This window comes from Alosa alosa, chromosome 23 (genome assembly GCF_017589495.1).
Source record: "Alosa alosa isolate M-15738 ecotype Scorff River chromosome 23, AALO_Geno_1.1, whole genome shotgun sequence".
Taxonomy (NCBI): Eukaryota; Metazoa; Chordata; class Actinopteri; order Clupeiformes; family Clupeidae; genus Alosa; species Alosa alosa.
This window is the reverse complement of record NC_063211.1, coordinates 25980192-26004870: the sequence shown is the minus strand read 5'-3', so window position 1 is coordinate 26004870 and position 24679 is coordinate 25980192. Positions and strand designations below refer to the sequence as shown.

At 41.7% G+C, this 24679-nt stretch overlaps 1 protein-coding gene across 3 annotated transcripts; it reads right to left on the bottom strand.

Moving 5' to 3' along the window:
* Positions 1 to 491: 491 nt before the first annotated feature.
* lims1 (LIM and senescent cell antigen-like domains 1) lies at positions 492 to 15614 on the bottom strand. 3 transcript variants are annotated; one of them, XM_048234676.1, is made up of 11 exons: positions 15059 to 15614; positions 10978 to 11137; positions 10370 to 10436; positions 9231 to 9351; positions 7748 to 7897; positions 7377 to 7527; positions 5847 to 5939; positions 5414 to 5462; positions 5110 to 5185; positions 3864 to 4001; positions 492 to 2779 (listed from the first exon to the last, which is right to left on the bottom strand). In XM_048234676.1, the coding sequence occupies exons 1-11, from the start codon at positions 15085 to 15087 to the stop codon at positions 2665 to 2667; spliced, it is 1149 nt and encodes a 382-aa protein (XP_048090633.1). In that variant the 5' UTR covers positions 15088 to 15614; the 3' UTR covers positions 492 to 2664. The 3 variants fall into 3 exon arrangements, with proteins under 3 accessions (XP_048090633.1, XP_048090634.1, XP_048090635.1); XM_048234677.1 differs by having other exon boundaries at positions 3868 to 4001; positions 15059 to 15613; XM_048234678.1 differs by lacking the exon at positions 3864 to 4001 and having other exon boundaries at positions 15059 to 15606.
* Positions 15615 to 24679: the final 9065 nt, after the last annotated feature.

Genomic DNA, 24679 nt, shown 5'->3' with positions numbered 1-24679 from the left:
CAATAGAGCACATCCATCATCACAACCTGTGGTTACATCCTTACCTTCCCAATAACAAATCCTCTTGGATAGTGTGAGAAATCAGGAAAAGTACCTTAGTATGTCAGCCACAGCATAGGAATCCAAATAAACAGGGCCAGGAGTCCCATTTAGCAGGAAACAAAATGGATCACTGGACTGAGCCTTACACAGACGTTATGGACCCTTTCAACAATGAAAACAAAAACAATGCTTGAACGTTCTATTTGGTTCCCAATCTACTTCCTCTGCATTAAGATAACATATGGAATGTTAAAACTGAAGCCTTGTGGGGCCAACTATGATGCTGATAATGGAACTCTCTTGAAAGGGTCTATATAAAGCTTATTGGCACAAAGAAACTTCCACGGGTGGGTATATTTAAATAAAGGTCTTCACCCAGTGGTAGCCAATAAACCAAACGGGAGCAGGTAGGGGGGAGGAGGGGGTTGGGTCATTAAACACACACTTGCTATGTCGCAAATCTTTTATTATGTTTGAAGCTTATGGTGAGGGTATGGTGGCAGTAAACAACATTTAAATACAATCAAAATCCAACAGGGCAGAATGATGTTTGAAAAGAGGGATTTATTAAACATCACTTTAGCGGTTTTGTATAATCTTTCTTAAGCTGAATAATGGACTTTCTAACTCCGAGGGTTGTAGCACTCCATAAGTCACGCAGTAAGCACTTACAGGGCAGAGCTCTTATGAGCACTGGCATACATTGGCATTAAACATGATTATTACTAAGAAATTAATATTGTGCATAAAAAAAATGCATATTTATAAAAACAAAAGCTAAAGGCTTCATGCAGTCAAAGTATAAACTCATAAAAAACTTTTGAATAGTCAACTTTTAGTGAACATGCCCACAGTGTCTAAATCTAGATTTAAGATTTTTTTTAAAAGACACAAGAAAAATGCACAGTAATAACAATATTACTATCTGATAACACCAGTTAATACAAGTAGCATTTTCAAAGTTAGAACTGCTATTAACTACTTTAGGTTTTTCATTCATAAAAGTCCACAGTCACAACAATCTCTCTAGCTCAAGCAAGTGTTATGGGGACAATTGTCCAAAAAGATGAGAGGCAGACTTGTGTATTGAAGAGAGGCCCATAATGTGTTTCTGAAGAGCGTCTCTGTGGAGAGCAAAGAACTCGCCACTAACAAAAGGGCTGGTGAGAGGGTGGGGGACTCACAAAGACATAATCATAATAACATACCATTAGAGAACTACAGCAGCTGATTAATGAAATAATAAGAAGGCACGTAAAATAGTAAGGCACATAAAAAGCATGTTTCTCTCTACCGGATCTCCAGATTGAGCCCACGCTGTGTGTTACTTTGTGTGTCCATTAGTTTAACCAATTTGAACAAGCACTAGGATAGCCTTCACATGCCAACTACTGCAAGGACTCCACATCTGAGGGGGGAAAGGCTTACAAGTGCAGTGTGGGAGCAAAGAAAGAGACATTTTAAATGCATAGCTTGACACTATGTATGCAAGGTGCTGTGGCTATGGTTGTTTTGGCTAGTGTGAACTCTATGATATCAACATCTAGATACATCAGTTACTTGCATGTATATGGTATCTGTAAGATGACATACACATTGACACAACACATTTGGCAGTATAAGCCAGAGCACACACAGTTCAGTGCTGAGTTGAGTATAAGACAATATCACACATTGCTTTGGTGCGCTAAAGAGGGAAAAACTCATAATAGGTTCAATGCTGAATTAAGATATTATCAAGCCATCTGTCACATACATATGGTACACACTTCTGAAATGGAAGGACAGTAGCTATGTGATAGTTTAAGACATAATTAACAGGAATTGTAAATACAGTATATGTATATAAAAGCTACACAGATACATGCTTTGCCGTGTTAGAAGAGTGGTTCAGCTTCTCAGCTGTTTTGAAATGTGACATTGAACACACTGCAAAGCACACTGTAGTGACACATAATGACTTTTAGCGATAATTGAGGGTTAATCAGTGAAGGACAGACTAAGGGAACATTTCTGGCATCAGTCTCCGTGTTAAAATTGATACGTTTTAAGACCTTTTAAGAGGACAATGTCAATTTCTACAGTAAGAAAAGAAAAATAAAGTTTAAAATGATACAGTTATGTCCACAAGTGTATAGATTAACTAAACCTAGCCAACTGACACAATAGATGTAGCAGGTGGACATTTCCAAACACATACAAGGACCCTCTTATTCTCTTTGTCACTGAATTCAACTATAACAAAGTTCGCTTACACCAAACTTCCTATACTGTAACACGCACAAATTGCCTGCTCATAATAAAAATAATGTCACATAAAAACGGATGGAAGAAAATGGACGTATCTTTACAGCTAGAGTATGTGTGGCTATCTAGTAAATGTCTCTTGTACAATACAGTGGAGTTGAATAAACCTTCAGAGGATTTCTATTCGATTTCAAAAAATGAAGGTCTTCCTTCCTTCAACCAACATTACTTTGACCCTCAACGTAAACTGATGCAGAATAACTTAAGGCTGATTGAATGGATTTCCCCTTAGTCTCTCCATCACATGTTGAGCACCACAGTGGAGGTGAGGCCAGGGCAGTGTGGGGCTCTGGTGCCACCTGGTGGGCAGGTTGTCTACTTGCGCCCCACGGTCTCAGCCAGCTTCTTCAGTCTCTTCTTCAGCTCCAGCGGGAACTTCTCATAGCACTTCTTGCACACTGGCTTCATGTCAAACTCCACAAACTTGTTCCTGAAAACAGGAAAAATATTAATATTAGAAATAGAGCTCATTTCCCTGAGAAGATCTATATAATGCTGTGTTCCATTTGTCTCGTAAGTGGTAACTGATGACTGGGAATGACATCACATCCAGGTAAAAACTAGGTTGAATGTGTTACAGTTGTGTAACAAGTTGTAAAAGAAAATGCTACTGTTTGTTAGTTATTGTCTGTAGTTACTGATTGTTACCAGATATAATAAATACCACTTTGTAACGAAGCATGACCATATTTTACACAAATATTCTAGCAACATGGCAACAGAGGTTGGGCATTATAGTTTCTACGACTGGTTTAATGAAACACAAACAGGACAGAGCTGCTAGTAAACAGTGCATATATCTACGACTCTCATTTACTGTTAATGGGTACAGCCATCTCGAAAATTCGAATTTGGGATACTCAGAGTTCGAACGAACTGACAAGTAAGAATACAACTTCAGCAGGCATTCCATTTGCAACTTGCAACTGGGAAAAAACAACTTGGAAAAAGGCTTACGAGTACAAATGAAATGCACCATAAGTCTTAGAACTATGGGCTAGGTATATGGGCTGGGTACAGAATAATATACAGCTGATAGACACCTGAAGATAGTTAGAACACGTGACTTTCTGACTTCAGATCATCTCAGGTAATCAGTACCAGTATTAAGTTAGATTAAGAGATCTCTGAGGTATGAGAGATGATGGTATGGGGTGACGTTGCATGTCAGAGCAGAGAGGCAAAATGGGGAAAAAAAGCATGAGTTCAAGACTAGACCAGAATTAGACAAGAGTAACTCTTCAGGGGGGTAAAGCATTGGGGTGAAGCGGGTGAGGAGAAGTAGGAACAGGAGGATGGAGAGATGGAGAGCTTTGGGGTGAAGCGGGTGAGGAGAAGTTTGGAGAGATGGAGGTGAAGCGGGTGAGGAGAAGTAGGAACAGGAGGATGGAGAGATGGAGAGCTTTGGGGTGAAGCGGGTGAGGAGAAGTAGGAACAGGAGGATGGAGAGATGGAGAGCTTTGGGGTGAAGCGGGATGAGGAGAAGTAGGAATAGGCGGATGGAGAGCTTTTACAGACACATGGCAGCGGCTTTCTTGCGTTTGTCCCGGGCCTCGCGCTCACGGCGGGCCAGCCGACGCTTCAGCTCTTCGGGGTAATGCTCGTAGCAGTGCTTACACACCGGCTTCAGGTCCACCTCCACAAACTTGTCCCTGCACGGCCACCATACAGGCCAAAGGGAGGAGTGTGTGTGGGGGGCAATTAAATAATGACAAAATCCACAGAGCAAAAGGTGATAGTGAACAAGAGGGGATTGATGAGGGTGGTGAAGGTGGAGACAAAAGAAGAGAGTAAAGAAAACAGACACATGTTAGAAGCCACGGTGAGGAAAGACAGACTAAGAAAGCATTAGAAAAAGCAGAGGAACTGTTTGTCAATGAAGGCTGTCAAGCTTGCCATTTTGCAACATTAGTGTGACTGATACATCACTACTTTTTTGTTCTTGTGTACTGTTGGTGTCCTCATTTTTTAAAATTAAGGCATTAAGATCAATTTCCAAAAGATTTGTTATTCCTCTTTTTAGTCAACTTTAGCATGGGTGTCCTAACTTATGCCCCAGCACTGTATAAAAAAACTGAGATGTTTAGGGTGTCCCTCGTACACCCCAATGTCATTTATCTAGCGGCTGAATGGATGAAACCAAAAGCTCAGCTCCAGATCCAACACTTCCTCCACTCTGTGTGAGTCAGCCAGCCCATGAGCCCTGGGTGAGTGGGTGAGCCTGGGTGTGCCTGACCAGAGACTTTCTAATGAGGACACAGCACTCAAAAAATACTCCATATAAATGCATGGGGCTAGTTTGTCACACATATCCCACCCCTTCCTCGGCAAAACGTCGACATGTGAATACATTGAGCCAATCATATGGTGTGTTGTGAAGACATCGTGCCAATCATGTGTTGTGATCTCGCCGCTGGAGCAAGATTGGTGTCGTGAAGCCTTGCGCACGCGCAGTTCGACCCAAAGACTGTGCCCGATGAGTGCCCATAAAACGTTGGTATATGGCCACCGAGTGGAGGGACTTGCCTAAAAGGACTTTGGCCTGACTGCATGTTGGGAATGGGGAGGGGATGACAGTGCTGTTAATCACATTCAAACCCAGGAAGTGATGAGAGTCTTGCTGACAGGGGTCACTACACAGTTCATCCAACATGACACACACATGGCATGAGTTTGAGCTTCATGTTTCATGTCTGTTTTGTGTGTCGTCTTGACTATTAAGTGTGTGAAATGTCAATGAGTGTGTGTGTGTTTACTCACTTGAGGGTAAGCTTGGTGTTGCAGGTGGAACATGAGAAGCAGTTGACACACCAGGCCTTGTTCAGAGCAGATACCACTGAAAGTACAGGACACATTAGTCAGTGGTACATAAGCAATACCACACAAAACTGACATTACTGTATGCAAGCATAGTCTCTCATGGCTGCTTGATATGTGCCCCAGCTACTAAATATCACCATATTACCCTTACAGGCATCCACCATTGACACGCATGTTCATCTATCCAGAGCAACGCCACAACAGCTATTTACGTGATTCACAAAGGTTAAAGGTCATCACTCACCATCACCCTCAATCACACGGTTGCAGTGGTAGCACACATCACCAAAGAGCTACAGAAAGAGAGTGAATCACTCAGTTACAGGGTTAGATGCACGCATGTCACAAATACATAACTGTACAAGACAAATGTAAACACAGTCATAGCAACCCTAACAGTTTTAATCCCATGGTGGGGAACCATGCCAAATTTCTGTCGTGCACTTGAGTCACCCAACTGGTGCAGCATGATGCAACATATTCAACTATATCTGCTCATGAGACATTGGCATTTGGGCCTGCAGTGCTAAGCTTTCACATACCTACCTTTATGGAGTAGCACAGCCCCCTACCCCTCATTCCTTGGCATAACACTCCATAGTAACACAGGGCAAGTAAGACAGCCATCTTGCACTTGAATATTTAAAGTTCTTTATGTTAAAGTGGTGTTGTTTTACCTGGTTGTAGTGGGTCTCGCAGTAGGCCAGTCCTTTCCTCTCATAATGGCGATGACCAAGGAATGGCTTCTCACACTTAGCACAAACAAAATGCTGCAAGCACACACAGACATACACATGCACACCCATTTAAAGCAGACATAGTATGGAGAACAGTTTTGCCTTGGTTTTGTTGTATAAGGAGAGTTTGGTGCAAGGCCACAAAGCTACTGTGAACTGGAAACACGGTAGTTTCCTCCTTCAGATGCAAATGACCACCAAAAAAACAGGCGAATCTGCAAAGGCAGAGTGTGACGGCAAACACAAACCATCCCTCTGTTCACCGCTCTCCTCCACATGTTACGTTACCACTTTGAGTTGGAGACTCAGGTAGAAGTTTCTGGAGCCTGTTGTGAGCGGTCTTTGGCTGCAAGGCAGCCAATCAGCATAAAACTCACTTCATTATTCATGTGGGTGCCAGATAAGCATGAGAGGGCCCTACATTTCTGCTAAAATGGGCCATTTTATCCCCCGCCCTAATTATAGAATTGTTAATGGGCTTGTAAAAAAGCATCTGAACATGTTTTTGACAGACCATAGTTACATACAGTACCTTCTATGTTAATATAACTAAGGTAAAATATTCTGTTCATCCATTCTATGCCATCTTAAGCCTCAAGGCACCCAATCCATTTCCATCTTTCAGTAACTCAAAACAATAAGGAAGTAGAGTGGCAGCAATTCTGCTAGACCAAGCAGAATACTCTACACACACACAGTTGGTCCACAGCAGTGAGTTTCCTGTCTCACCATGTCAAAGTGCCTTTCACAGTAGGCGTGGCCCTGCCGCTCGTAATACGGCCGGCCTTGATGGGGCCTCTCGCACCACGCACACACAAAGTGCTACCATGGCAACGATGGAAGAGTAGGGTGAGAGGGAGGATGCGAGGAGGACAGGAGTCAAGGAAGAGTGAAAAACAAAAAAGGGAGATGAGGATGAAGAGATTCGAGGTGAACAGGTGAAATGAAACCGGGGAACAGGGAGGGAAAACAGAAATGAATATGTAGGATGAAAAGAGTCGGTGAAACACGAGGATGAATATAGTCAGGAAAAACAGGAAGAGAGCAGTGGAGTACACGGATGATTTAGATGAGAATATAATAAATCATTTAGTGAGTATTTAAGGTAACATTCTGATTGAAAGCATCTCATAATGTACCAACTACAAATATGTGTTTCAGGAAGTCAGGATCTAAAAATAGAGTACTTAAAAAATGGTTAGCATTGAGTAATGACACATGAGCCCCCAAAGTGCCATTAAATATTATGCAACCATATGGCCTGTTAACAACTAAGGCTGTTTGACCACCTGCAGAGACGATCGCATCAATGAAATTACATCAACAAAGAAATTAAATTACATCTGATGTTACATTTGATATTTACAGAAATGACAGCTGATAGTACACTTAAAGTAAAGCAGCAACAATAAGAGCACAAAAAAAAAAAAAAAACCCTGATGAAGTGTGAAACAGGAACAAAGAACACACCTCCACGTGCCACTGCTTCCCCATGGCGTTGACGACACGCCCTTCTATGGGCCTCCTGCATGCCCCACAGATGGGCACGCCCATTTTATCGTGACAGGGCAGGCAGTACAGTTCACCCTTCAGCTCACGGGCATCAGAAGTCAGCTCCTTACTGTAACACACACACACACACACGGTTAAGTTCTTGTGGTGGCTTAAAACACTCACTGAACAGGAGCAGACGTGTCTCCTTTTAGGCTTAGCAGTACAGTACAGTGCAGTACAGTAACAGTCAGTCAGTCAGTCACACACCATTAGGCCCCTAACACAATCAAAACACTCAATATCTGGGTAGGATTGTAGCAGAATGGCAACAAGCTGACTCTACTGACCCACAGTTGTTGCAGTTGAAGTGGTCAGGGTGGTAGGGGTCATTCTTGAAGATGAGGGGGTTGTCTTCAATGATGGCATGACACTTCTGGCAGATGTATTTCCCCAGGCCACGCGCCTTCTCACGGTTATGACACGGCCGGCAAAGGTGACTGCAGCACACAAACACACACAAATAAACATCCACACACACACAAAGTTAGGATGAACTAGGATGACCTCTTACTTCCCTTGGATTTTGAGTTACTAACACACAGGCTGAACACTAATCATGTCTATGGCCTCTGTTAAAGACTTGTATGTTATATATCCAATATTACAGTGTTTCTCAAAGTGTGGTCCGGGGACCACTGGTGCTCTGCGAGCTATCCCAAGTGGTCCTTAAGAAGACATAGTAAAATATAATATAGATGAGTTGTTTGCAATATAGAACCAACTTCTATTCAAATCCAAACAGTTCTGCAACACTACCTATGTAAGCTATGCCAGTATAAATCATATGAATCCTCTGACACAATAAGCAAGGTGCAAAGACAATAAGCAAGGTGGTTCAGTGAGTAGGCCTATTGCATAATATGCTGTTGAAGTGGATCTACTGTGTTTTTTTCCTTTGGTCAGAAAAAGTTTGAGAAACAAAAAAGAAAAGACTGTCTGCTTCATATCTGGCCATATGTGACTTCAGAACATGATTTCATGATGAAATTTGAGTAATGAGTGCAAATATGTGGTAGCAGTAAGTATTACAGAGGAGTTTAAAACCCTTGCGCTGTGAGACCCAGACTCGCACTGTTCCACTGCCAGCTGTGTTGTTGATAGATGACAAGTGTGCAGCTTAGCTTCCATTTTCATTACTCTCGGCTCAGACTGCCTACAAGGTCTGACTCAGTGGCTAAGGCAAGTAGAATAAATGTAAAGTAGAATAAATAAAAATGTATAATAAAGACATGTCATTAAATGATATAGCAAGTCTTTTGTTTTGATTTTAACTTGACTTCCACTATATTCTCATTGTTCTATGCTTGCCCCCACAAGATTAATGCAATGAAAATGGACTAATATGTCTACAAAAGAAAAGTAGTTCAGCTGGGAAAACAATGGTTAGGCCATGTGTCCAACTACTACAGGGCAAAAATACTGATGGAATGAATACAAGCTGCGGCAACTATATAATGAGGCTAATGCTGGAATTAAATTGTGAAAGAAAACTCATTACACTTGTATAACTGTAACACATTTGAAATAGCAGTGGCAGTAATACGTTGTGTCAGCAGTCTCAATATTTAATATCCAAATATCCTGGGAAAAAAACAATTGAATAAAATAGTGACTGAATATGTCAATTCATGCAGCACATGTGATAAGAGTGTAGCATCATAACCTAAAAATAGATTCCAGATGGCCTCTGCCCCCCCTCTAATAACCTGCCTCTGTAATGAAACTGATCATTATCAAGGCATCCTCACAGACTGCCCACTGAGAACTCACCGGCCGGCGTTCTTAACGAATCCCACATCAGCCAGCACAGCCTGGCAGATGTCACAGCAGAAACAGTCCGGGTGCCAGCTGTTGTTCATGGCCTTGATTACCCGGCCAATGATAAACTCCCCTACACATCAACACATTACACAGTAAGATGCAACTCGGCACCAACACACATCACTGAAACTGTCAGAGGCATACTGTTAGTACACAACAAACCGACTGCCGTATCTAGACATATGTGTGCTTTAAATTGTAACTGTAACGGAACACAGTTAATCATAAGTTGTATTCTGAATACGTAACGCCGGTACATGTATTCTGTTACTCCCCATCACTAAAGGTCCAGCTGGGACAGTGGGACACCTGCCAAATTATTCAACTATGACCTTGTTGTAAAGGCAGCCAAAATGTCACCAACCACGGAAACATTTGACTGGAAGGTTCACGCGTGTCAGAACTTTAATGGACAGTAGAAGACATTCCATTTATTTTGTGGGTTATTCCTTCTGATTCCATTAATTATTAAATGTTAGAGGAGATTACATTTCTGATAACTTCTGGCACTTTTTTTGCCTCCAAAATTCACGTTTCTATTACTCTTTTCATTTTATTTTTGCACATTTTCAGGATTAATGGAAACACACCTACTGTTACAGTAGGGGACAGTGAAGCCAGTAAAGCAGAAGTGCAAATAATGCAGGAGGTGGTAGTAATTAAAAAAACTGCCTGATGACACCCAAAAAGCTATAATGCAACTGACTTTTGTCCCCGTGGCAATAATCGCAAAAAATTGTATCTGAATATATTCATTCTCGAGTGGAGTTTGAGTTCCAGCCACAAGAAAGATCAAATGCACTGACTAAATATGTATACAGCTTAATCCTCTTCCCTGCTTCACTCCACATACACACATAGGCAGACACACACACACACAGAGACACAGACACAGACAGACACACACACACACACACACACAAGACTAATAGTTACAGGAAGGTAGCCAAACTGCTCAATAGCTCACTGTAATGGCAAAGAGAAACCTTTTCCAGAATTTAAAAAATGTAAAAACGTTTTGGAACAGTACAACATGTACTAGGTTGTACATTTTGAAGTTATGTTGGAAAACTTAAGCATTCACTCACCGCACTGGTGACAACAAGGAGCAAACAGCATCTGGAAATCATGTTCACAGTACTTCCTGCCCTCAAACTACAGAGAGAGAGAGAGAAGAGGGACATCAGAAATAGTAGAATTTGTAGGCAACAAAAGAACACAATACAATGCACCTTACATATGCATGAAAGGCTCATAGCCAGCTCATATATTTCCGGTGGGGCATTAACTGAATACCTTGTTTGTGCCCAATAGGGCAAATCTTCATACAACTTTGACACACGCATAAATCCTTCTGCATCGTAACATGCTCAGTCACTAGGTGTAACACCCAGCCGGGTCTGTGTAGACAGGTACGCTAATTACCATAAACAATAACCGATACAACACACCTGACGCTCCATCGGAAATAAATGAGCTGACTAAAGAGCCTCCCGTTCATAAACCGAATTACCTTCAGCACATGTGTGCCTGAATTCAGTAAATGCTGCTGTGCTACAACAGCGGGGCTCATTACTGTGCTAATTAAGGTGACATGTAAGTAATCTTTTTTTTAATTTTACAAGAGCCTCAGACAATGAAATGATGAAGCACCACTCTGGCACAGTAAAGTTGTTCTGAGGAAGTGTGGTCTCACCTCATAGAAGAGGCCTTCAGGAAACTGCTGGAAACACTGGGCGCAGACAAAGCACTGCTCATGGTAGAGCTCCCCGTTGCTGTTCACTATCTTCTCAGCCGGAGCAAACCCAGCCTTGCAGCGCTCGCACGCCGCATTCGCCAAGGCACTGGCCATGTTACTGGGAACACATTGGGGACATTTGTTTGCACTCATTCAATAAGCCACTGGAAATAGTAGTCTAAACAGACAGACAGATGACAGATAAGTAAAGGACATTTACATTTACAAAATGTAAGGACATTATTATGACCGCCGCGCAGGGAAGCGGTTTATTCAGGGTTTTTTTTCTTTTTTGCATGTCCAAATTTCCCATGTGTAACCCCACATGGATAGCATGGACCATCATTTTTCGTTTTGATCTGTAGCCCCCTGGACTGGACCCCGAAAGGATGGTACCAAGTTTTCTGTGAATATCTTTGCCTCCAGGGGATGACATCTTTTTCCGTACCCATTCCATGTGCTTACACATGTGCATAAACAGATAAACAGATACATTCACATTCACAGTAATCATAATGCATGACACATACTCAGACAGTAGACATATGTACGCATGCATGCACATGCACATGCACAACACAAGCACATACGCGCAGGCACACACACACAAGCACACACACACACACAAGCACACACACAACACACATAAACATAAACATGTACACGCACACAAGAATTTCTCAGAATTATGAACAGGCAAGATGGGGGTGGGGTTGTATAAAATGAATTTTACATGTGAAATCTATGAACTAATCATGTTTTGGTACTTGTTGTCTAGCAGATACCAGTGAGAATTGAGTGTGGATAATGCAATTTAGTGAGACAGTTAGAATCATCTAGGCCTTTCAGCGTGATTTATTTTTGTGGAAAAAATGTGCTGGACTGGGCGGCGGTCATATTTTGTACCGCTCTGCGGTACATCTAGTTAAAATGACATTAGCCATAAGTAATACAATCACAATGAGACAATAAAATTATGCCTAGCTGTAGGTTAAGGTTACAACACAAACATGGGGTTATGGGGTAATGTCGCAATAAGCCTGTAAACACTGTTAAAATGGACTACCTTAACACACCACAAGAAAAATCTACACTGTATATACCATGAGAAGCTGAGCTACAGCAAACACAATCACCTGTGTAGTGTATGATAGAACAGATAAATACAGATCAACATCTACCATGGCAACTGATTTTGATCATACACCTACAGACTGATTCAATTCACAAGTTAGGCCTATTCTTATTCAATTCACAATTTATGTATGCATGTGAAAGATGACAGAACAGATACAGAACACCAATGAAATTGATTTGAATCATACACATACAAAGGGACTCAGTTCATAATTTGTACAAAAAGCATATGAAATTTGGCCTTAGAAAATTAAGCTTACAGTACATCAAACACACTAGCCATGCTTACATGGACAGTTTTTTTGTCATTCCGATTAAACTATTCTGGTTGAAAAATGTGTGCTATCTGTTTACATGGGGTACGTTCCATCCCGATCAGGTGTTCTCAAGCGCTTTAGAATCTTTGATTGGAAGAGCCGTCGTTGCCTACTTTAACTTGAGAAGATACAGCAGTCAATCCGAATGACCGTATACATGGGTGTTCATTCGGAATAGGAATGCACTACACCACCTTTTTCATTCCGATTAAAATTCTGATCGGGTCAGGAATTCCCATTCCGATTGAGGTGTTTATTTGACAGTTTTTATTCTGATTGAGCCGTTATTCCGTTTTTAATCGGAATAGAAGTGTCCATGTAAACGTGGCTACTGTAGCAAAGTGGCCTATCTGTGGATGGAGAAAAAAGCTTTAGCCCCACCCAATGATTCATAGTGCCCAGGCAGTGGTTAAAAGATTTGTGAGGCCACAGACATATCCACACAAGTTGTCTTTACACTAACTAGCCTTGCCAATATCACACCAACTGACAGATAACACCTGTGACAGCTGAAAATAACAGACCCTGCACCACTAACTATATTAAGTAGCCTAAGTTTACAAATAAATGTATTTATCACCTGTTAATGCCGAGAGAGTGTTGCATCTGGTGCACACCAGAACAGATTTTTTTACTACCATACTGTACAAATGTTTTAGGCAGCTGAAATGGTTTGACGAATAGTTTTTTTACGTATCAGTAAATGAAAAGTGCCCACAGAAACAGAAAATCAAACACACAATATACAAATGAAATAACAAAAATGCTGGGTTCCGATATCTCAGGACAATACTGCATGTGTATGACTCACACAAGTACACACACACACCAAATGGAGGCTCAGTGCTAGAGTCCAGCCAACATGAATCACCCTTTTGCTCTCGACATCCCTCTTACAGTTTTAACACACTGTCAGATATGAATCATACACCCCTCTCCTGCACGTAGACATATCATCCCTTTGACATCATAAGTGAAGGAATAGCCTATGGGACAGACTGTGAGTGTTGAACACTGTAGCCACGGAAACAGTGCGCCTACACTAGTCCTCCTGGGTCTCCTAATTTGGGCAAGATGGCCGTCATTATGCACAGCGTGTCCAGCACTATGTTCACAGCATACCACAGCACAGTTTACACATCAGCCAGAACAAGATGGGACAGATAGCAAGGGAGAGGGATTTACCCTCTCAAAAACACACACACAAGAGTCTAAAATAACACTCAAAAGACAAGTTTAAGACCACCTTCAGTGAAAATCAAGTTTTTAACCTTGTTAACAAGTCCAAATAATGCTTAATTTTACGAGACCTATCATGAGCAAAACCAGCAGTCAATATCATGCAGAGAATTTCTGCTTTGGCTCTAGGTTTCGACCAATGACAGCCCAGATGGGCCAACTCAGGCATCCGTCCATTAGTGTGTCATAAAGGTACAGAACCAATCCTGGATCCAAACCTGACTACCTAGGGGTGCGGCAATTCATGAAAACAACTTCTGAATGTATGCTATAGAAGAACAGTGAAGAGATTAAGGGGTGTAATAAACCACTGGAGTCTGTCTTTAATGTCAACACTGATGTGCAAGATGTGCTACCTTACAGCTTGACACCTGGATGATTAAATGCTGAACTCCATTCTTAAAGAAACAGCTGTCGACTGCCCTGGTCAAAACAATCCCCTGCTACAGAGCCTTCTAATGGTAAAAGTAGATCTTGCACATGGAGGCAGTGAAATTAAACTTTCAGAGACACCAGTTCTAGCCCTGGCAAATCAATTGTCAATGTCTGATTGATTCACTGTAGGCCTACTCAAATAGATTTTCCCACCAAGTGAGTGAGGAAATGTGAAGAATCTGAACACAGCGTAGGTCTAAATAAAGGATGGACGCGTTCCACAGGAAATGGGTTATTTCCACGAGTTCCCAGAGGAAGCACATCTGAAATCCTCCCAGAGTCATCAAGTATGTCAGGAATGTTCACGTTAGTTAACCCATATTTTCCCTTCTCTTTTGTATTCTGCTGAACCATATCTGTATGCCAGAGCGGACAGCCTAAAACATTAACATTAAACCTTTCAGAGCTGCATTTACATTTTCGTGCAGACAGTGACTTCAGTGTTCTCAACTTCACTAACGTTAGCGCTGTTTGGGTGTAACCCTGTAACTTAGCAAATACAACTTTATTACTCGCAGGCTAAATTAACTGATAAAGTAGACTTAGCAAGTTAACGCCTGATATCGTTAACGTTACAAGTTGACCTGTCTACTTGCAGCCGTTAGCTAGCGTTTGCCCATTCGTTGATTCACACTGATTATATTTTTGTTACCCATAAATGCTAGACAAGGGTACAGTAATTAATGTATTTGCTACCGAGTTACAACGAGACTTAATATGGCTTAGATTGGACTAGTTATCAAGCAAACATGTTTTTAAATGGCCCAAACTGTCGAGCTGGCTAATTATTTAGCTACCTAGCTAGGCTACATATAGCAGCTAACTACGCTAGCGTTATCTCAGATAGAGGCACACCAAATGTTTCGCTAGTTGGCAGTAAGATTGTCTGTCTTCACAACAATAACTCTTACCTGCCCGTCATTTCTGCAACCCCCAGCATCCCCTTCTAACAACAACTTCAGAAAAGGTTTTGGCGAGTCAACTCTCAGTCCGGGTGTTTAAAGTTTAAGCGAAAAGATAAACAGGGTTTCCTATGTGACTTTTCTCCCTCGTCTTCGAGGTTGTGGATGGAACCACCCTGTTTAAGGGAGTGTCAACAAGTTGTCGTTCTTCCAAATCAGGCGCAATGTCTCTCTAATCATGCCCAGATCTTATGTGATTTTGGATTATTTTCGAATACTTTATGATTTATTTATTTGTGTTATCATCATCGGAGTGTGAAAATACAGAATGCAGTGAAGTTTTATAAAAAAAAAATATTGCCTAAGGTATCCCTAACCTTGACCTAGCCCACCAGAGACGGTTGATAAAGGATCTTTGCCTACACATTGCCAGTTTTTTGACAAGTTCCACGTTCCTCATTTCGGCTTAGGGCCCGTTTATACGAGAACGATTGCAAAGGAAGACGACAAAATATTTGATCATAAGTGCCTTTCGTTTACACGGCGACGCCGCCATCGGGGCTTGAAGACGCAAAAATCTGAAGACTCCTTCCAGTGTGTAGAGTTTTGAAGACGACCCGGGTTGCGTCTCCGTCTAAACGGCTAAACCAAAGATCCTTGATTACCTCTCTGGCTAAACTGTCAAATTAGAATGTCTGCGCGTGACGTACCGGGGTTCTATCACCCCACCACTCAGCGGTCTGGAATGCATATCTAATCGAATATCACATACTCTTGCGTCTTCATATAAACAAAGATTTCACCCTGAGAATGCTCGTCTAAACGCGAAAAAAAAAATGAAGACGAGACGCCACTTCTGCGTCTTCTCTTTTCATCGTCACCGTATAAACGTAGCCTTAGTCTCACTCTGCCCCATGATAGGCTGTTTTCTTTTCTCCTTTCATTCTTGAGAAAAATAGCATTGTTATTTTCTTGTATAGCCTAGGCTACTATGATAGCAAAGACCCTTCAACTGGAGGGAAAAAATGATGGATGTTTTCAACTCACACATTGAGAGTGAGATTCATTCATTTGATTGGCTCCACACGCTCTTACACCAATCAAATGCGTTCTCTCCATACATGGCTACATTATGAAGATACATAAGGCACTAAAATTCATTTAAATGTGAGAACTTTAAAAAAAAGCACTGGTAGTTTATTTATAAGACGATACAGACAGTACTTTCAGGAAGATACTGTCTGTATTAACGTCTTATAAATAAACTACCAGTGCTTTTTCAAAGTTCTCAATGTCTGGTTTTAAATGCCAGGGCCCTCGGAAGTCTACCAATGAAGTGTGGAGCTACTTTGAGCCTCTAAATGGTGTAAAACAGTGATTTATTTGCATGGCTAGGCCGATGCCCGAGGCACCCCCTTTGAAAACCTGTTGGTAGCATCAGCTAACTAGCGCCAGATTTCAGGGTGCAGGGGACAAGCCGAGATGAGCTATGAGACATACATTCACATTTTGCTAACAGAGTTGCCCAGTTAGGGGCTCGTCATCACTTTTGTCGTCACGTTGTAGTTCGTTTGTAGTCCATGTGGCCTTTCATGTTCAACAGTTTTAATGTGAACTTGGGAATTTGCCGTTTCCGTCACTTGAAAGCTGCATATATTTCTTTCACGAGCGTCTTACACTATATTTTAAGCAAATACAGTTGTTTGTTTAGGATTAGTGAGTGTATGTTTTAACCTTTGTTGTGGCATCCGTGTTTGTCACACATTCCGACGGCAAAGCACATGAACACTTGCTGTCGGAAAAACAAAGTAGCCAGGGGGGCGGTCCTTGTCATTCCGAAGTGCCCTGAATGCACCCTGATACTGCTCCATTGGGACGTAATTATGGGGCGTGTTTCAACCGATACAGGGGGGGAATGCCCATAATACCTCCATGGGAATGCCTCTGCACTCAATTAGATAGACCTAACCAATCAGAGCAACAAAATAGCTTACCATGAGGTGTAGAAAGAAAACACACGAACCATCCTTCTTCTCCTATATCCCCCCAGGTGGTCAATCAGAGATTTCAAACGAACAAGGAAACATGTCGCAATGCAACAGCGCTGTTTTCCCTTGATGAAAGTGAAACCACCAGTTTTCCCACATCTCAACTTTGGCCAAATTTTAAAGCCATCTAGCCACAGCGTTTTTGTTTCAAACATAAGCCTAATCTAAGCGTGCTCACATGACGTGATAGACCAGGCGCTGTTGCTCACCTGTCCATCATAGTAAAGCCTGATTTGATTGGTCCGCCTGATATAGGGCGAGCATACTTCCACCACAATGAAGCAATGCCAGACCGAACTTCCCGACCTCAAATGTTGTGGGCGGGACTAAGTTCGGAATGGAACCCAGGCTAGCCACCTACCTCTTGGGATACGTTTTCTTAGAGGCAGACATTAGAAAAAGGCCTGATGGTATTGGTAACACCCATTTTTGTTGGTGAATTCATAACTTTCTAATGAATGTGATACTGTTTACCACTAGATGGCAGTGGTATACACACTTTATTCAGAGGGTTGCACCATCTTACAAACATATTTTCAGGAAAGAGAGACCAAGGTCAAAAGGTTTGTGTTATCTGAAGATGCAAATATTAAGTTCAACGTCAAATTAGAATACAGTAGGCTACTTTCTTCCATTTCATCATGCAATCATAACAGACTTATTTTAGCGACTTATATTGTATTGCATGCTTCTCTCTTCAGGGACCCTTTCCCGAAACAATCAGCACTTCTAATAGTTTGTCATGTAATCACATTCTTTATTTGACCAGCATAAATTAAATACATAATTCTGTCTTAATGTATCAGTTTTCCGTTAGATCAGCTGAAAGAGACTGTGGCTATGCTAAGTGAGCAAAAGCTGGCCCGTGTTTAAGCAACCCAAATGACACAAAAACAAGTAAATGAGAAAAAAATCATTGATGAGGTCAAAGTTCAGATAGCAATGTAAGCCCTGTAACATGGCCTAGCAAGTACTGCTACAATTTATTTTTAAATGTATTAATTGTTTCTGTCTGCAGTAGCCGCAAAGGACTCAAATAAGGCAAGCACAGCTTGAGTGAGTTCTTAGATTGTTTGTAGACTCAGAAGAGGTGATGTCGGCACTCTAGCCACACTGATACTTTTGCTACTACTATCTTTCCACTGCATGCATTTTGCTATGATGTTTTTATGTCCTTGAGCAGGATATTTCCTCTTCATTTATCTGATGTGCATCACATTATTGTCATGTTGCTATGGTGGTGCATGGTGTGGATGTGTGTTCCTTGTGCTTTTGATTCCATTATGTCTACGGATCTTCCTGGCTAATATTACAGTAGAAAAGAGTTGGCTGTTTTTTCCTTCCTCTACACCCAGCAGCTGTCTGTAGTGTGCATGGATATTGCCTATAACATGTAAGTGTTTGCTGGTGTGCAGACTTAATACAGTGACAGGTAGCAGGGTTCATTGTAAAGCACAATTTGTCAACCTATCCCTGGGAATCAAATAATATTACTGCATAATACATCATTTTTCTGGCTACATTTCTAAAACGTCCTAAGCAGGACGCCCGATGTGTTTACCATAAGCCTCCAGTGGGTGGCAACCTCACCCTGAAAAAAAAACTGACTCAATCTGAAAATATTCTTATTTCAAACCCCTTGCTCAGATTGAATTACCCTGTAGACTAAATAATTAAATAAATGCAATTGATTTGGCTAAATCAGAGTGTCCGTTTGTAGACCCTGTAATTTCATAGATTCCTAGGCTGTCCATTTTTGTCCTCAGGACTTTCTTTTCTGTCATTACACTCACTGATTTTTCCTCATGGATGGTTGTGTGACTGGGAGCTGGTTAACTTTCCAGGTGCAATTTCCAATGTATCAATTATATATCCAATTAAACTCCTGGCTATCCATGTATGTAATGAAAAAAAAAAAAAAAATAATAATAATAATAACAATAATAAAAAACATCAATGAATTAAACCATTTGATGGCATTCTGTGTTCTGTGCTATCAAATGAGATGCCGCATTTTCACTGCATGTTGTCAGTGTTCCATAGAGGCATTTCCCCTCAGTTCTAAAGAGCAATACATACATGGCCTACTGTTGAAGCAGTGAAGCTGATTTATCAATGAATTAATAATAATTATTATTACATTTCCAGATTTTTTCCCAGTAATTTTCAACGATTGTCAACAATTCCCGGGACACTTAAATACTGAGATGCACGAAACTTGGTGGGCATGTAGCACATGCACACACATAAAACACACACACATGCAGGCAAGCAGACACACACAAACACACCATCACCCCCCCCACACACACACACACACAGAAGCACACATACACAAAAGCAAACACACATATAAAAAAGGGGATGGAGTAAGTGATGGAGACAAATGACCGCTTTGCGGTACATCTAGTTGTGGAGCATTTAAGACTGAAGTGACATTGCCTCTCCTTACTGACAGATCAGCACAGCAATTTGGGCTCAGAACAGTCTGTAATTTTATTGTCCAACAGTGAACTCCATGATGGTTACATAACACAAAAAAGTACAAATTGAAAAAAGACACAGTCAGAACAAAGGCTTTTATTGTCTCGTTAGATGAGTATTTATATGAGATGTCAGTGGGGGTTTTATTTATTATTTATTTATTTTAAAACTGTCGACATGCATCACTATGTGCCCCTGTCTTCTCCAAGACAGCAGATAATTAGTGAGTAGAAGCTCTGAGCTGTGTATTTTAGGAAGATGCACTGCCTCATACTTCTCTATGCTCTTTGAGAATGCAACCATTCCCTTGTGTTGTGCTAACACTGGTTTACTGTTCTTGAAATTAATGTTTCAGGTTACAGCAACATTAAAACTTAAATGCATCTTTTGAAACTTGCAGTACAAAATTGTTTATTGTTCATCGTCATCATCCCATTATTATCTTGTGCAAGTGCTAGTCTGTGAATCATTAGACTGAGGTTAAATCCTCTAGGTTTGTAAGTGAAGATGACAATCCAAAGTGTTGGCCATTTTTGAAAACAGTCTAGGCTACTAACCACCAAACTTTGTGTGGAGTAATATATGTTACAGTAAACCCTTACGTTAATAATAAAATGGGCAGAAATATTTCTGCCCCCCAAGCCTCATATGAGCCAAGGGCTCGCTACAGTTCCATATCTGACCGACAGATTTAAAACTGTGTGGTGCTGTGGAATTTCTGGGCAGAGACTTCTGCTGCCCCACATGAAATGTAACGCTACTGCACAGCAATTGCAGTGGAAGAGAGCTCTGCAAGCAAGGGGAACCTCTTTAAAGTTTTGTTTACAACTTATAAGCATAAAAGGAATAAATACTTATCTCACTGAATGAATTTAGGCTACAAACAACATTTTATTTACGATTTATTTTATGGATCTATTTGTTCTAGTGGAGGAATCTAATCTTTGGTAGGGCTCTGCCCCACCTGCCCAAATGGACCAGCCGCACCTTCTAAGGTAAACATCTTTCTCAGATGATCCTGTAACCTTTCAAGGTTTTGACTGTGCTATGGATAGTACATGGGTGCAGTGGCGCAAAAAGTGGGTATGCGCTATATGCGGCGCATAGGGGCGCAGCACCGTGGGGGCGCCAAAGCGATGGTAAAAATAATAATAATAATATATTTGGTATATTCTATATGTAGCTACTGTTGTACGTTTCTAAATCATTTCTGCATTTCCTCAATGTTAGATAACATTTTAGGGACTAACAGGCTAGAGTAGGCGCCCTATCTCATAAGATTCCATCTTAGAATGTTGACATAAAAAAGGGAGTGGGGGCGCCGTGAGCACTGAGTGAGCAGTTTTCGTCTATGGAAAAAGATGGATACAGCAAAAAAAAGCTGTCGGGGGCTAAACATAGAAAAAGAAAGAGGAAAATGAGATGGGATGTCAAGGGATGCGATAGTAGTTAAATAAGTGGATGGTGAAAAGCAACAGGTAGGATTTAAAGTGTGGCGTCTGTGCTTGGAGGCTTGCAAATATTCATGTTAACAGACTAGCGTTTGCTAAGCATATGACTATTGAAACAACCTATTCCATTAAGATAGCTAGATGGCTACCATGATCATACTGAACTTTTAATGGCAAACTGCAAACAGAAATGTCACGCTAGCAACAACTCATTACATGTTTCCATTTCCTAACAATCCTAATATTAATAGCTTAATATTGTGCTGATAATGTGGCAAACAAAGGCTAGAGTTGGATCAGCCTTATCCTTTGTGAGCAACAGCTGGCAAAAGGACATTATGAGAACCGTTTAGACTCTCTTAGATTAATTTGCACTATTTTTTTAGTTGTTTGTGGGTTTTTTTTTTTTTTTTTTTTTTTTTTGGCCAATTTGTTGTTGCATACCCCTCAAAAAATGGGTAGCTGTGCCCCTGCATGGGTGATCCTGTTACTATGGATATGATGTGACATTCTCCTTGGCATAAACACTTGTGACAGTGACAAGTAATTATGATTTATAATTAGCCTAATATTCATGGATACAGTACATAAAGCACTCAAATTACCCAGGGAGCAGGTGTTCGAGTGAGCTGCCTAAGGCCCGTTTCACACCGGGAATGTGGCTTGAACATCGCGTGTCTGTTGCGTGTCAGTTGCATGGCGGTTGCGTGGCGTTTTCTATGTCTTTGCTTACCAGAAGCGTGTCTGATACGGCACTGCAGCGGCCTCTCTGCCAATTAAAACGTCTCTTTTTCTCACATCACTTTTTTCCTTCACTGTTTTGAATGGAAATGATTCCAACACACTTGCGTGTGGCGTGAAATATAGGCATGAGTCCTATACCTGTTGCTCTTGGGTGCTCCTTGTTGTTCCCAATCCCAATCCTCCCCCACCTTTCTTATGCAGCCCTTGCCACTTAATCTACTAAACCCCTTCTACTGCACTTTTTACCCCCATAAATGCACAAATAGGCTGACACCAGACATCATTTCACTGCATTTCTTACTTCCAGTAACTATATGCATGTGACAATAAACTTCCTTGTATCCTTGTATTTCTAGCATGCAAGCATTTTCGGTGTGGCTCGAACCGGGCCTGAGACGTGCGTGTCACGCAGGCGGTGTGCAAGGTCTAACCTTGGGCCCAAAAAAGGCCCAAACATAAATAATCACATTCTTATCTTTCCTAACGATCCGCTAGTTGTCTGCCCCATAAGCAGGCCGTCAAAAAAACTTATCTCTGTAGGCAGCCTAGGCTCCGAGATCTGTACAAAAAAGCTATTGGTACCAACAAAGGGTTGGCAACCCCCTCAAAGGCAAAATAAAGTGTTTCAACCAATAACCGACGAGATGCGCGTTTAGGAGAGTTTTAATTGCACAGGAGGGAGGGGGATGGAGTAGCGAGCTAGCTTTCTGTTTTGTTTGAACATCAACAGAAGTGACGTATCCCCGCTATCACTGATACAACCTTTAACATGGGAGCCAAAATAAAAATGGACACGCCACGCAGCTGACACGCTCACACCACGCACCCGGTGTGAAAAGGGCCTAAGACGAGTTCTCTCTGGTGGCTTCCTCTGTGGTTTTTGAGCGTAATCACAGTGAGCCGGAGAGCCTCATCAGCAAAGACCATCTCCCTCTTCGCTGCGCCAGATTACCAAGAATAATTGCTGTTATTTCATTCTGTATACAGTAATTCTCCTTCTCTCAATTCAGTCTCAATTCCCGATTCACCTTCCATCATCATGCAACTGGTAAATCCATGCTAGCCTCGATCTAGCAAGACATCAGAGCAACACAGAGATGCACAGCAGCCTTTCTTATTTAATGAAGTCATTTTTTATTTAGGTTTGGACTCTCTAACTAAGTATGTGTGTATAAATGCATGTGTGTGTGTGAGAGAGAGAGTGATTGCCTGAGAGAAAGAGAGAGAGAGACAGAGAGAGAGAGTACATTTAGCACCCAAGCAGTGAACTGAAACTTGGATGAGACTTCATTGTGAAGCCACAGATCGTTCCATCTCATTCCGAATTTACCAGAGCTTAGTCGACCATATGTCACCTCACACCACCTTGTCTGGTCTCCACACCCAGCAGAAATCAGTGTTACATTCAACAATTTAAGATTTTCTTGGAAGTGTAAGTGTATGATCAATCCCATCCCATTGGGGTTCTGTCTTGTATGCTCACCAATGGCAGTCTGACGCTACTAATGAAACACTCCTGGGTATCTCTCGCAAAAGTATTTGCAGATAGAGCCAACCATGCTTAAACAGAACCACCAACAGAGAAGAGTTTGTTGATTCTAAATCAAATGGCTCTGAGTAAACAATAGAAAAAAGTCTACCTCTCTATTTGATTCTATCCTTGCCTGAAGTGGGTCAACTCTTCTTCCTTGGCCGAGTTGTCTTTTATGTCATTTGAGTTCCATCATCAGTCCAGCCGACGGCGTGAAACAAGTGAAAACTTCCTGCTCAAGGGGTGAATGTCAACATTGCTAAAGGCAAAATCTCCTTCTATCTTCAGCAGTGAGGGGTTAGGTGCCTTGAAATGATAACTTGGTGGTTAGGGCTCTGAACCGCAAACCCTCACACAGTGTTACAAGTCCAGAGTGAGCTGCCTGCTAAACCAGTGGGCCACGGCTGCCCAAGAGCCATGTCCCCTCATTTACTACAAAGGTTTGTGAATGCCTCCTTGCCTCTGTTAAAAGGCTGGGCACAATAATTCAAATGCACTGGTTCAGTATGAATATCAATAGACAGGGCTGTTGTTGTCCCCGAGGACACCGACGCTAATCTCACACCTATAATTACTTTCTGCAGGTGAGCTGCACATTAACAATGCCAGTCACCACACAGTCTCACAAGGGGATCTTCCTCAGTTTTGCAGTCCATGTACAGACCATTTCTCAGAATCCATTGCATCGATCAGAAGCACCTCTGGAGCTATGGTACAAGGTGTTTCTCAGTAATAAATCCGTGGGCTGTTACTGTGGGCTATGTTGGTCCGGCTTCGGGTCCGTGGGGTTAGTGAAGAAGCGTGTTTTTCATGGCTCTTGGATTGACCCCCTAAGGCCAGAGATGTTCGGATGTTGTTGCCGCTACTGGTGGAATGAGGTCAGGCAAGGAAGACACTCTTAGAGCAAGATCCAAGGGAGCACAGCCTCATCAATAAACAGGTGAGTCAAGCAGAGGTCGAGACACAATGGGAGCGATCATGAGACAGTCTGACTGTGATTGAGTAGCTGGACAATGATCCCTCCTGATGTTTCGTCATGAGAGCATTTCGTATAAAAGCGTTAGAAAAATGTCGCTCTGTGAACTAAAAAACCTCTGATAAGACCGGTAAAAAATTAAGCCCTTATGATGCCATGTCTAAGCAATCTGGGCTTGGTTGACAGCTCATAAATGATAACACAAAGGCACACAATTCAGACCTTCCTGCTTGTGTACAAGCTGAGTCACAGAAATATAGACACCATTACACACACACACACACACTCCCACACACACATCCAGAGTGTTTAATTTCCTCTTTTGTGGCATTGAACGCTCTGCTCAGTTGAATTGGGAATTTTGCCTCGGTTGTAAATGTAAATGACATGCATGGC

Bases quoted from the DNA above. Each gene is read 5' to 3' on its own strand.
- lims1 (XM_048234676.1), bottom strand. From the start codon at position 15,087: ATGCTGGGGGTTGCAGAAATGACGGGCAG. The intron at 9,352-10,369 runs GTGAGTGAATGC...GTTGATGTGTAG, and splicing joins TCCTTGTTGTCACCAGTGCG to GGGAGTTTATCATTGGCCGG. The intron at 5,186-5,413 runs GTGAGTGATGAC...CTGTACTTTCAG, and splicing joins CCGTGTGATTGAGGGTGATG to TGGTATCTGCTCTGAACAAG.